The sequence below is a fragment of the Mya arenaria genome, chromosome 2 (assembly GCF_026914265.1).
Source record: "Mya arenaria isolate MELC-2E11 chromosome 2, ASM2691426v1".
NCBI classification, from domain to species: domain Eukaryota; kingdom Metazoa; phylum Mollusca; class Bivalvia; order Myida; family Myidae; genus Mya; species Mya arenaria.
This window is the reverse complement of record NC_069123.1, coordinates 26582723-26595159: the sequence shown is the minus strand read 5'-3', so window position 1 is coordinate 26595159 and position 12437 is coordinate 26582723. Positions and strand designations below refer to the sequence as shown.

The following is a 12437-nucleotide window of genomic DNA, read 5'->3' as shown; positions in this document are numbered from 1 at the left end:
AAATTGCGCCATAAATGCTACGTCGGAAGGCAATATTTTGCTCTGAATGAAGACTTTAAACAAAGATAACTTTACAATTTATTCACCATTTTAAATGAACCATAGCGCAGTCTTTGTCGAAGTGTTTGAGTAAACTAAACACCTAATCAAACTCCGGTAATGAAACGAAGGCGGTGCTCTTTAAGCGGCATAGACTGTCCTTTATTTCATTTAAGATGGTGAAGAAAAAGAAAAGTTTTCTTGGTTTTAAGTCTTCATTTTAACAGTATGGAGTTATTCAAAAATGTAATCCATGCAAATATAATATAATGGTAAATCAATATAAATTTAAAAAAAATAATAATCTCGATTTTAATATCTAAAATTCACTTACACATATTTGCAACCTATTTATCGATGGTTATAGCTTCTGCACTCAAAAGCCGAGTTTTGGCATTGTTTTTAGGGCATATTTCGTTCGATATAGGTGCATAGCTTTGTAAATGCATCCGAAAACTAGTTACTAAACGGTTAGGACCCGCCTACGTGTTACCGTTCCGATATTGGGGTATATATATAGAAAACAAAAGGAACATGTTACAAGGAGAACTTGGCATTACATAATGGTGATTGAAATAACTCAAAATGCTATATAATAGAGTCCAACGCTTATTAAATCTGCTATTGTTTATCATCTTTATTTTCTGATAGTATACCTTGTTAGATAATAATTTGAACTGTGGTTCTAAAATATGTGAAACATACAATGATAAGGCCGCTTTATGCAACATGAAATAATAACAGAACAGAACAGAACATAACAGAATATTTATTAGACTTAAGCATAACAAGCTTATCGTCATAATAGCATATATACAAACAAAAATAACAATATATATATATATGGCATGCAACAATTTTAACACATAGCATATTATACGCTAAATACATTTGATTTGATTGTTTCTGGGATATACATGTGAGAATGAATTAATATTATATGATATAATTTTTAATTGAATATTACATACTGTCGGACATTATTTAAGATTGATCAAACAGTAATCATGCATTGGTTATGTATATAGCCGCATATGACTAACAAACGGATGAAGAGTTGCGGTTCTTGCGGTCATAATTTTACGCTTCGTTTGTCTATTATTGCTACATCGAAACCGGCTTTTCTAGCACCCCGGATAGGCATTTCAGGAGAATTAAGCCGCGCTGGAAAACTCTTTATAGCACACCGGATAGGCATTTCCGATTATTTCAGCCGTACTGGAAAACTCTTTCTCCAACCTTAGATAAGTAAATCCAAAAATCTGTCCATGCTGAAAATCCTTATCTTTCCAACGGGAAAAAAAAACAAGTACCCGTATGGAACTCCTTTTTTTATTATCATCAAACAATACCTCCCTTGTTTGATACCGTCGTCTGTGGCATCATGGAAACCTTGTCTTGTGGCAATACTTAAAATCCAAATTAATCATTTCTCGCATCAAATGGCACCAAACAAAAGTTTTCAAGCTGCATTCGAGAAATAATGCTGCCTGTCTTCTCGGAACTATTTAAAGAACGATTTGACTACTTACATAATCTGAATCACTGCGCGCATTTCCATGACAACAACGTATCCATTCGCAAATTATTTTCACTACGCACAAAAGAGTTCCAGGAAAAAATACATTTTAACCTTATTTTTTTTTTAACTGAGGTGGGAGAAAATGCATGTACCATAGTCTCTCGTGTAATATAGGTTCATCCCAACCCTCGCGCAGGGTGTTCTACGGAAACTCGGTAAACCCCGTTTTCGCAAAACACCATACGCTCGGGTTGGGATGAATCTAACACGAGCGACCATAAAAGATACTTATAATTTCAGTTCGGCGGAAGAAGTTATGATGCCCGGTATGACAGATTATCGTGTACAGTTGGAACACACCGGGGAGGTGCGCTACAACTTCCCCACCGTCCTCAAGAGCATTTGCAGGGTCGAGGTCACATATTTTCCATTCGACGTCCAGGACTGTCAACTGAAACTAGGGTCATGGTCGCATAGCAACGCCGACCTTGACTTTTACCCGCAGAAAGACACGGGTAGGCTTGGTGTGTTTCCGTTTCTACATCCTTTGGTATTGTATCTTAAAATGTTGCAAATGATTAAGATATCCGACCCACACATAAGCTGATTATCTCCTAATTCCACAATAGTCATAATGTAAATTTTTGATACACGGTGAACCCATTCTATTCATTAAAAATGAAAAACTACCAGTTTATTTACCGCACCCCGTCCGCCATTTTGACCCACAAATGTTAACACCATGCCATACTGGTAAATTATGAGTAGGGAAAGAAGAAATGATATGTAAAGATACTGGAAGGGTTTAAAATTTAAAAAAATCAAATAGCTTGATGCAAAATAGGCTATTAAGCGCATGTAGTAGACTTTACGCACAATGCCAATCAACATGTTATGCTTTCAGTCAGCAGATGACCTTTCAAATGGTCCCAATTCTATCTTGGGTCACCGGCCATCAAAAATCACATTGTGTTTTATGGAACTGTAGGATAACTGACTTACTTATGGGTCGAATACCTTTAGATTGTTCTGTAAATTGGCGTTAATCATGAACAACGAATAACTGACTGATTTTACGAGTATATGTATGTAATAGTTTGTCTTCTTAACCATTAAGTCGTTAGGCTAGATGATTAAAAAACAGCAACTATCTTGAGTGTTATGCGCGAAATATCTCTATACTAGCCGCTAAACAAGCCACTTAGTAAAAACCTTAATGACTAAATATAACAACGGTGGTCGTTTTCGTTGGTAGATTTCTAAGCGATTGAATCAGATTTACCAAAACATAAAACTAATATTGAAATTTTAGAACTGACGATAACAGAATCGTCGTTTATATGTGTACGTCTTTTATAAATGCATGTTTTTATTTTAACCATTTCAGTAATCGATCCTTGTGGAAAGATTGGTTTTATTGGTTATTTATTCTCCAAATGATTAACAGACTATATGCGCTTCAAATAAAAAACGTGTATATCAGGTCCCTTTTTACCAATACTAGTTTGCATAACATAACATACACACGTATTTAACAAAAAATATTTAAATAGCAGTATAAACACCCAAACTCTTATGTAACACATTCGCCTAGTGTATTATATTGCGTTACATTGATTGGTAATCTATCAATTTATCTGATATTTCGTTCTTTTTCTGTGTCATTCGTGGCTTCAATATACAGTTAAAATTCGTTTTGTCGAACTCTGTTATCTCGATATTGTTATGTCGATTTTTTAAAGATTTTTTTCGGTAAATAATACACTTTTTAGTATTTCGGTTATATCGAATGTTTGTTATCACGAAGTATTTTCCGAGGTCCCAGCGACTTCGACATAGCGAGTTTTTACTGTAGTTAGTACAATTTTTAGAGAGTTTTAGAGCATGTTATAGTGACTGCACCCGTGCAGCTTTAACAACGAGTTATTGAAATAAAACACGAGTGCTTTAACGCGCGTGTTAAATTTCAATCATGAGGGAAGTGGATGACGAAATTGCTTTGAACCATGTTGTCAATGACAACGTTCAATAAAAAGCATGTTGTTTAAGTGATTGGCGTTGTAGTTCATCCGCACGATAGTTATAAAACGGTTATATGAGAGTTTATGCATAGAAGAAAAATAAGGAAAAAAACTTACACGTGGTAAATATCCCCTTTTTAGAGTGTTTTGTCTCAATTTAATTCCTAGATTGGAATTGTAACACGTATAATGGACATAACCGTTCTATAACTACCGTGCGGATAAATTACAACGCTATTCACTAATACCGCTGGCAATTTATTGAACGTTGTCCTTGATGGTACGAAACATAAACGTCACCAGCAACCATTGTAATTTAAATCTCTAAAACTCGGGCTTTTGGTGCCTCAAGAATTGCATAATGCCCTTGTACAACAGCGCGCGTTTTTAAATAAACATAATATTTAAAGCAGCACTCTCACAGATTGAGCGTTTTGACAACTTTTTTTGTTGTCTTGGAACGAGCCAATTTTTGCGAAAATGCATGTAAACCAGTTATTTAAGACTGCTGACAAAAAATTAGATCACAGATTTTTATATTTAACTTCAAAATTGATGTTTTATGCATTTTTCTTAAACCGTTAGTAACGGTTTAAGCCATACAACATTAATTTTCGAAGGGAAATATGAAAATCTGCGATCTGATCTTTTGTCAGCAGTCTTATATCATTGGTTTGCAGATATTTACGCAAAAAAAAATAAAATGCTCTTTCCAAGACAAAAAATAAAAAAAAAATATAAAAATGGTAAATCTGTGAGAGTGCAGCTTTAAAGCCATGATATTTTAGTTAATGATTTTTTTACACAAACACTCTCAAATATAAAACGGTATTTATATCATTAGTCACCCCTCATGCTTACGGCTACTGAAGCTTAATACATACCAAGGTGATTATTTGTGAAGCGTCAGGCTCAACTACTTGTCAGGAAAAAAGACCATTCAGAACTCCTCGGCCATTTTCTACGAAAACAACCGCGGATGTATGCCGGTACATCAGTAGAAGTAGACCGTGAAAATTGAATTATATTATTTATTAAATGCAGTGTTTAGCTTGTATTTGTAGCTCTAAGTTTTAATTGATTGTTAGTGAAGTGTTTTATTGCAACCATGATTAAGATTCCCAAGAGTTTAGTTATTAAGTTTTACAGCTAAATTGAAATTACTACGCGATCTACGTGCAGCCATGTTAAAGTGTACCGATTTCAGTTGTTGTTTTTGATACAAAAATTCCGAGGTGTTCCGAATGGAAAACAGACTCAAACTGTATTACTGTTTGATAAACAGCAGGCGCCCGAAACAGCAATTGGACATAGTAAAACAATTCACTTGCAAGTTCACAAATCACTTTAGGTAAATATTTCTTTGCATAACACAATACACAGTCGAACACCGTTGCCTCGAACTCGTTTGGCTCGACCAATTTCTTTATACTGAAGGTAAGAATTTCCGCTTGGCTCGGATTTTCCGAGGCTCGAGGTATGTTCGCCGGTCCCTAAGAGTTCGAGCCAACGGGGTTCGACTGTAATTCTAAACTTGTTTCATCAACATAAATACAACTTTCACTGATGTATTATTTTTTTGAAAAGAAATGTGTTTTTGGTTTCAAAGAACCAAAATCTACGAGCTAGATGACGCTTAACAAGGAATTGATTTGTCATGGCCTAATCGCTACGAACCATATCTTTATTTAATTCAGATAGTAAGGTTCTCGATTTACGCGAAAAAAGTGTTTTAATTTTTTGATAAGATCTTATGAATAATGGTCAGGATTAAAACTGTTTTTAGAAAAAGTTCAGAGTTCTTTAAAAAAAAAGTACTATCCGTCCACTTTAACTTTTTTCCGAAGCTTGAAAGTTGTATGTATATTGTCTATCCCTTGGTATCTTTTTTGTTAACGTCGGGGTCGTTCAAACACTTTGATATTGGTCATAACATTTAGGCCATTTAAGATATTTACATAAAACTTGGTACATATGCTAATAATGCCAGTGCACTAAGGTGGAGCAAGTTCAAACACTCTGGCTAAAATGAATACTGAGTTATGGTCCTTATATTCATCTGAGAATAACGGACGAGCGGTAATGTCCATTTGCGGTTCCCTTGTAATACCCTCTATTCCTAAATTTCAACAGGCGACCTCAGCGAGTTCGTGGAAAACAACGAGTGGGTAGTCGAGAAACTGAAGTCCGCACGTAACGTGAAAACGTACGGCAACGAAACGTACACGGACATAACGTACCATATCGAGATGCGGAGACGTTCAGCTTTCTACGTAATGACCATGATGTTCCCCTGCATACTTGTTAGTTTTATAGCAGCAGTAGGTATGTATTTGTTTTCCCTTGTATGCAGGGCTGGTATTCAATATTAGTCTTAATTGGATCTAAGAACGATGTAGCTAATCGGATTACTTGTTATCAATTACTATCCAATTATCGCTATAGAGCGAATGAAGTCGATGATGTATGAAAATAAGACTAACGTAAGTTGAGTATTGAATACCAGCACAGATGTTATTAAAATACGTTTTTTAAAATGAACTTGGCTACATAAGTTTATTTAAAGCGATATATTGAGTATTTACAAACCCCTGAATATATAGAAATACTACCATGGATGATTGTTGAAATGCAAATATGTTTAAAGTCGCATGTTTTAGTGATGTGAACTTTTTTTTTGTTTGTATATCCAAATGGCTTCTCTTAGCCTTTGTGACATTTTTAACCCCTAGAATGACAAAGAAATGCCTTTATCGCAATAACAATATGCAACTAAACCGAAAGTATAATCTAAATTCAGCGTGCACAACGTCATTACGAAATTTGCATACCACGTGACTTTCTTAATGGCAAAATATCTAAGTTCCTTCCATACAAATAATAGAAACAGGAGTTTAATTTTCTTCATATGAAATTTCATTTGAAAATTTTCAGTAAATATCTAGTTTTTTTTCTCCAGTCTAATCCGGCAACTGCTCATGTACTGTTTGCAAAGCGCTATGCTCCTCCCACTTATCTACCTCATTAGCATATAGTTAGTCAGTGGTCGAGTTAGCGATTTCGTTCGTGTTTCTCATACATTTCTTTTTAATAAAGCATCATGTTGACCTCGGGAATTTATCAGACATTTAAGAATTTAGTGAATGTCATTATAAAAAGATTTCAAATAGCAATGGTACAATACGTACGCAAAGCACGTATTCAATGTTTATCAAACCTAGGAGAGGCGTGTGTTTTGTGGATATTTGTTGATTACCGACAGGCCATATTTGGACAAGAGGGTTGGAACCGCAAGCCGTGATTAAGACTTTGCCGGATATATATTTTTTTTAGGATTTGTGTTGCCTTCACACTGCCCACTCCAGGAATTTTGATAAATTCTGCGCTCCAGGGGCGGGATTTATATAGCGGTACAATACCTCCCACGTTACTTGCTACATGTATACCCAATGATATCGTACAGGTTACGTTGGAGGTGACGGTTCATATTTCACAGGCTGCCCCATTTCTACATGTGAAATCACCTTTAACTTTTTCAGGCTTTCTATTACCCCCAGAATGTTGTGAGAAGGTTTCCTTGGAGGTAACCGTATATCTTTCACAGGCTGTCCCACTTCTACATGCACAAATATATTCAACCCTTTTTCAGGCTTTCTATTACCCCCAGAAAGTGGTGAGAAGGTTTCCTTGGAGGTAACCGTATATCTTTCACAGGCTGTCCCACTTCTACATGTACAAATATATTCAACCTTTTTTCAGGCTTTCTATTACCCCCAGAAAGTGGTGAGAAGGTTTCCTTGGAGGTAACCGTATATCTTTCACAGGCTGTCCCACTTCTACATGTACAAATATATTCAACCCTTTTTCAGGCTTTCTATTACCCCCAGAAAGTGGAGAGAAGGTTTCCTTGGAGGTTACCGTACTCTTGTCACAGGCAGTTTTCTTGTTAGTCGTCTCTGACTTCCTCCCACCATCCGCACAAAACTTCCCCATTTTGGGTGAGTACTTTTAAGTTTAAACTGATTTAATATTTTAAAATGATTGTGAAACAAGTTATTTCAACATTATATAAATCACTCTCGTTATTACGATGATATGCGAGAGTTTGATCTTGTGTTGTGGTGGGAAATCAGAGTTCCCGGAGGACACCCCATTGTCCGGCCCGGTGACCATAAACCAAACTCAAATACGCCCAGGCCGGGAATTGAACCCTGAACGACTAGATGAGACGCAAGTGCGCCAACCATTGCGCTAAGCGGAGAACAAATGCGTACTATGGTCTACACGTTTATCTTGTAAACATTTAAAGAGGTTTATACGGACAACGTACTTGAACGCATAGCTAGCTACCTGTAAAAGCCAAAGTTTCAATCAATCGGAACACCTCGGCTATTTTCGCCATACTACGAGTCTCGGGTGTATGCCGGAGCATAAATAAAAGTAGTTCTTAGAATTAATGATAATTATATTAATTAATTATAGTGTTAAACATGTATTTTTTATTACTAAGTTCAAATTTATTCACAGTGCAGTGTAATATTGCATAAGTAATTAAAATTCCTTAGGGTACAATCTTTAGGCTTAACTTCTTAATTGAAATTACTAAGCGATCTTCTAACATAGTAAACCATCCATATACATCCGAGGTGGTTTCGATTGAAAAGGCCGATTGAGTTGCAACTCAGTGGAATTTTAACTTGGTTTTAAGGACCAATGCATATGTCATTGTCTGTTTAGTTTTAAGGTTCAATATTTAAGAAACATAATGCATACATTCTTTGCAACATGTTTAGGTGTAACACAAGCGGATCCAGGGGAATTCCAAGCTTACTTTTTTTTAAAAAAAACCCCGGAGAATAAAGGTAATAAAATACGCCCAAAATGCCCCATTCGGACTAGAAATTGTTAAAATTTTCTTGAGGGAGCACTCCCAAACCCCACTGCAATCACTTATAAGATTTCGGTTCTGAGGGAGATATAACATAAGGTTAAAAGTCAAAAGGTTACGCCCCTAAGTTACGCCCCTCTTACGTCGAACCCTCGACCCGCCAATGTGTAATAAGGAGTTGAGCAGATTATACAAAAACAAATTAAGGCTTAGAACGCATTTGCATTTTCTCGTAAAAGTTTTTACTTCCTGAAGAATATATGGGATTTTTATGTGAAAATATTCACAACTACCCAATCAACACTGTCGTGTGGCTTCATGAGATAAGATATTTGCAAAAGTGAATGCAATTCACTTATTTATACGATATTTTTTTATCTTTCGTTTTTTTAAAGATATCATCAAGTAACTATAAGTTTCAAATATTATTGATAAGGAAGGATGGGGCATTTTGACACCACACATACTGATATTGTCCCACGAAATTTATCGAAAAAAGGAGCTTTTTTAACTCCGATACAATCAAGCGCCTAACTATTAGACCACGGATGCGCCTAAGCCGGGTTTCATGGGTCAATTCACTCCCGGTAACTAAATTAAACGTTCTTTGTATAATAGATTATCATAATATTATATTATCTTCTTTAGGAACCTACTTCGCTGTTTCAATGATGCTGGTAGGACTATCCCTAGTTTTAGCAGTGCTCGTTCTAAACGTCCACCATAGAGGGGACATCCCAGGGAAAATCGTCCCCAAGTGGTCACGAACCTTCTTTTTGGAAAAATTGTCGATGTTGTGCACCAGAAAGAAATACCGAACGAGCGGGAACATGAACAATGTTAAAAGGCAATGCCCTACAGAACATGGAGTAGCTTACGAGGTAATGGAACACTTATTTAGGTTTCGAGTTCTCCTATGGATATTAAATATAAAAATAGCAGGAATAATGGCCGGGATATATGCACGACCTTAACCAATCCGCGCTTCTCGAGTTATCGCCTGTTCGATAGTTTTACTGTATGTTATTAAAATAGAATGAATAATGGTCGGGTTTTATGCACGACCTTGACCAATCCGCGGTTTTCGAATTTTCGCCTGTTCGAGTTACCGCAGTTTTATTGTATGCAATTAAAATTAAAGGAATAAAGGTCGGGATTCGCCAACGACCTTGACCAATCCGCAGTTCTCGAGTTCTCGCCTGTTCGAGTTATCCCAGTTGTACTGTTTGTTATTAATAGCCCGTGTACTGGAGATCATCTATCTTATTTGTCTTATGTAATGGGATTATCATAATTATTAATATAGATAGTTTGTGTGTTAAAGGCATATATAAGTTGATGCAAAAAACTGCATTGTCATGTTTAAATCAGTTTACTTTAATGATAAGCATATGAATTGTGTATATATAAAACGAAATATAAGCCTTTTTAATCTTATTGTTTAATAAACAGCTACGTAGCCACAAATTCCCAAGTTGAAAAGGCGCCAAAATATCGTTTATATTTTTTTATCCACACACAATCCATATGCTCATATTGTTTTGATCATCAAATTTAAATGAATTAAACATAAAAAGCATTAAAATTAAAATCAATTTATATATTGCGCCTTTGAAAATCACAACGTTATAAACATGGCGTATGTTCGGTCGTGTGCAAGATTATAAGTATCTATCATGTGTTTCCGGTCCGGATAGAAAACCCCGACCTGGGGCCACGCACGTTAGCCGGTAACGAGGCTTGCCGAGTTACCGGCCATGCAGCGTGCCCGAGGGTCGGATTTTTCTATCCGGACCGGAAACAAATGATTGATATTTTTCTTGCATTTCAAAATTTTATCAATCTGTGGGAAAATTGACGTAGATACGCACTTTTGTACATTTCACCAAAAAGCGCGTGCGACGTTTGCTATGTCATAAAGCACAGTTATTTATATTACTATCGACGTCGAATAGTTAATTCTCAATTTATTCTCTTTATTTTCAATTTAAATAAAAAAGTATTGCATACTTATATATTTAATTGCGCTTTATTGAAATGTATAATATACTTTTCATAAACCATTATGATACATTAAAAGAAATAAGAAGTGGCGCGTTGTTGCGCGTGACTCATCTTACATGGGGGTGTAAGACGGGGTTTTCAAGCACTGGTCACATTACCGGAAACACACGTCCGGTATGCAAGCATAAAACATCAGCCTTGTTTCACCTGTTCCTTTCAGATGAATTCTTTCAACCACAACACCAGACTGACGTCGCTCTCAGAAAACGAAAACAGCGAGACAAATCCGCAAAATTTAACCAATAACAACGACATCTTAAAAGAACAGCTTAAAGAATTACAGGCAATACGATCGCACTTTTTGGTAGATGATACCACCGAAGTTGAACAGGAAGATTGGCAACGCCTGGCCAGGGTTTTGGACAGGATATTTCTGTGTCTCTACGTTCTGTGTTTCACTATAGTGACGCTTGTGTTTGTGCTGCAGTTGACTGGAGGGCAGGACGTCACATAAATGAAAATGGATTATAAGAAAAGGGATGCTGTTTTACAATAGTTTGAACCAGTATTAATGGTGTGGTCTTTCAAGAAAGCTAGGGAAAGTCTTTTAGAATTTGCCAATACCTGGAACGTTTTTGGACCAACCGTCTCCGTAAACTGCATTGAGTTTAAATGGCTTTTTAAAGGGGGTAGACACCAGATGGTCCCAAAATCGACAAATGCATTATTTTCACAAGACAAGCCTAGAATTGGCAATACGAGTTATTATTAGGCCGTTTAAATATAATTTGACATATTAAAATAATATTTTATCGCTGTCTTAACTGAGTTTACCCGTTTAAAATTAGCGCATAATGGTTTCCCAGTTTATAGTGTGTATATTTAGTACATATACATATACCGACGCTTTTTTTAAATTAACTGGGATTTACGTGGTAGGCAAATTTCGAATTGGAAAAAAATATACATTCGTCGTAAGCGATGCAATACATCAGTAAGAGTTAATGCGTTGTACACAACAATATCAATTCACGGTATGTAAGTTTTTGACTTTTTCTTGTATCTTCTGGTGTCTAGTCCCTTTAAGGGGTTCGGTAATCAATAGGTGTCTCCAGAAGGCTTGTCAGCATGTAATGTTTTGACAGTAGGTAATAGAGATGGCAACAATGTCTCAAGAGAAGACCATGGCTCTAAGCGCTGTATATTTAAAGCATGGGACATTTGTCAAGTTTGACCCATGAAAACCGTCTTAGGATTTATGTAAACAGTTTGTTAATGCAAACATTTACTTGTTTCTAATATAAAGACTGCAACTATCGTTAACTCTATACGAGGCTAAACAAATTGCGTGATAATTGTTTCGTTTGCTTACAATGTGGTCTCATTAATTTTGAAGTTTGTATTCATACGAATGTTTAACTTGTCATTGATGTATTGTCATAGTTGTGTGCTAAAATTCTTCCGTGGTTTACTTTTGAAATTTAAAATTAAAGATTACATGACTAAACATATTGTAGTTTATTAACAAATAAATCAAAGGTAGGAATATAACCTTGAAATACACCGACAAGGTGAATCAAGTCTTCTATTAAAAGTGCACTCCTATAGACTGATCGTTTTGACAACTTGGTTTTTGTCTTGAAATATGCCATTTTTGGCGTAAATGTCTTGAAACCAGTAATTTAAAACTGCTGACAAAAGATTAGATTGCAGTTTTTCATATTTACGTTCGAAAAGTGATGTCTTATGGCTATAAACGTAACTAACGCTTTAAGAAAAACGAGTCTTTCGGCAGTTTCCAAACAGTTGAGATCTGTTCTATCGTGAGTATCTTGTACGACTCTATTGAAGGCAGTGATACCAAAACAGCTGATTCTGAGACAAAACATAAAATAAAAGTCAAAACTTCAATCTAAGAATGAAGTTTTAAAACTGAGAAGTTATAGAAATAACTGAAACTGAT

General features: G+C 35.8%; 1 protein-coding gene across 5 annotated transcripts in view; it reads left to right on the top strand.

Moving 5' to 3' along the window:
* LOC128218250 (neuronal acetylcholine receptor subunit alpha-10-like) overlaps positions 1-11981 on the top strand; it is a 44136-nt gene extending 32155 nt beyond the window's left edge. For 4 of the 5 annotated variants that reach the window (XM_052925869.1, XM_052925902.1, XM_052925892.1 and 1 more), the window contains 5 exons: positions 1862-2085; positions 5716-5907; positions 7452-7580; positions 9119-9351; positions 10695-11981. In XM_052925869.1, coding sequence (XP_052781829.1) covers positions 1862-2085; positions 5716-5907; positions 7452-7580; positions 9119-9351; positions 10695-10988 — 1072 coding nt within the window. In that variant the 3' untranslated portion in view covers positions 10989-11981. The remainder of the gene's footprint in view (positions 1-1861; positions 2086-5715; positions 5908-7451; positions 7581-9118; positions 9352-10694) is intronic. The other variant, XM_052925876.1, reaches the window with a different exon arrangement.
* The last annotated feature ends 456 nt before the right edge of the window (positions 11982-12437 follow it).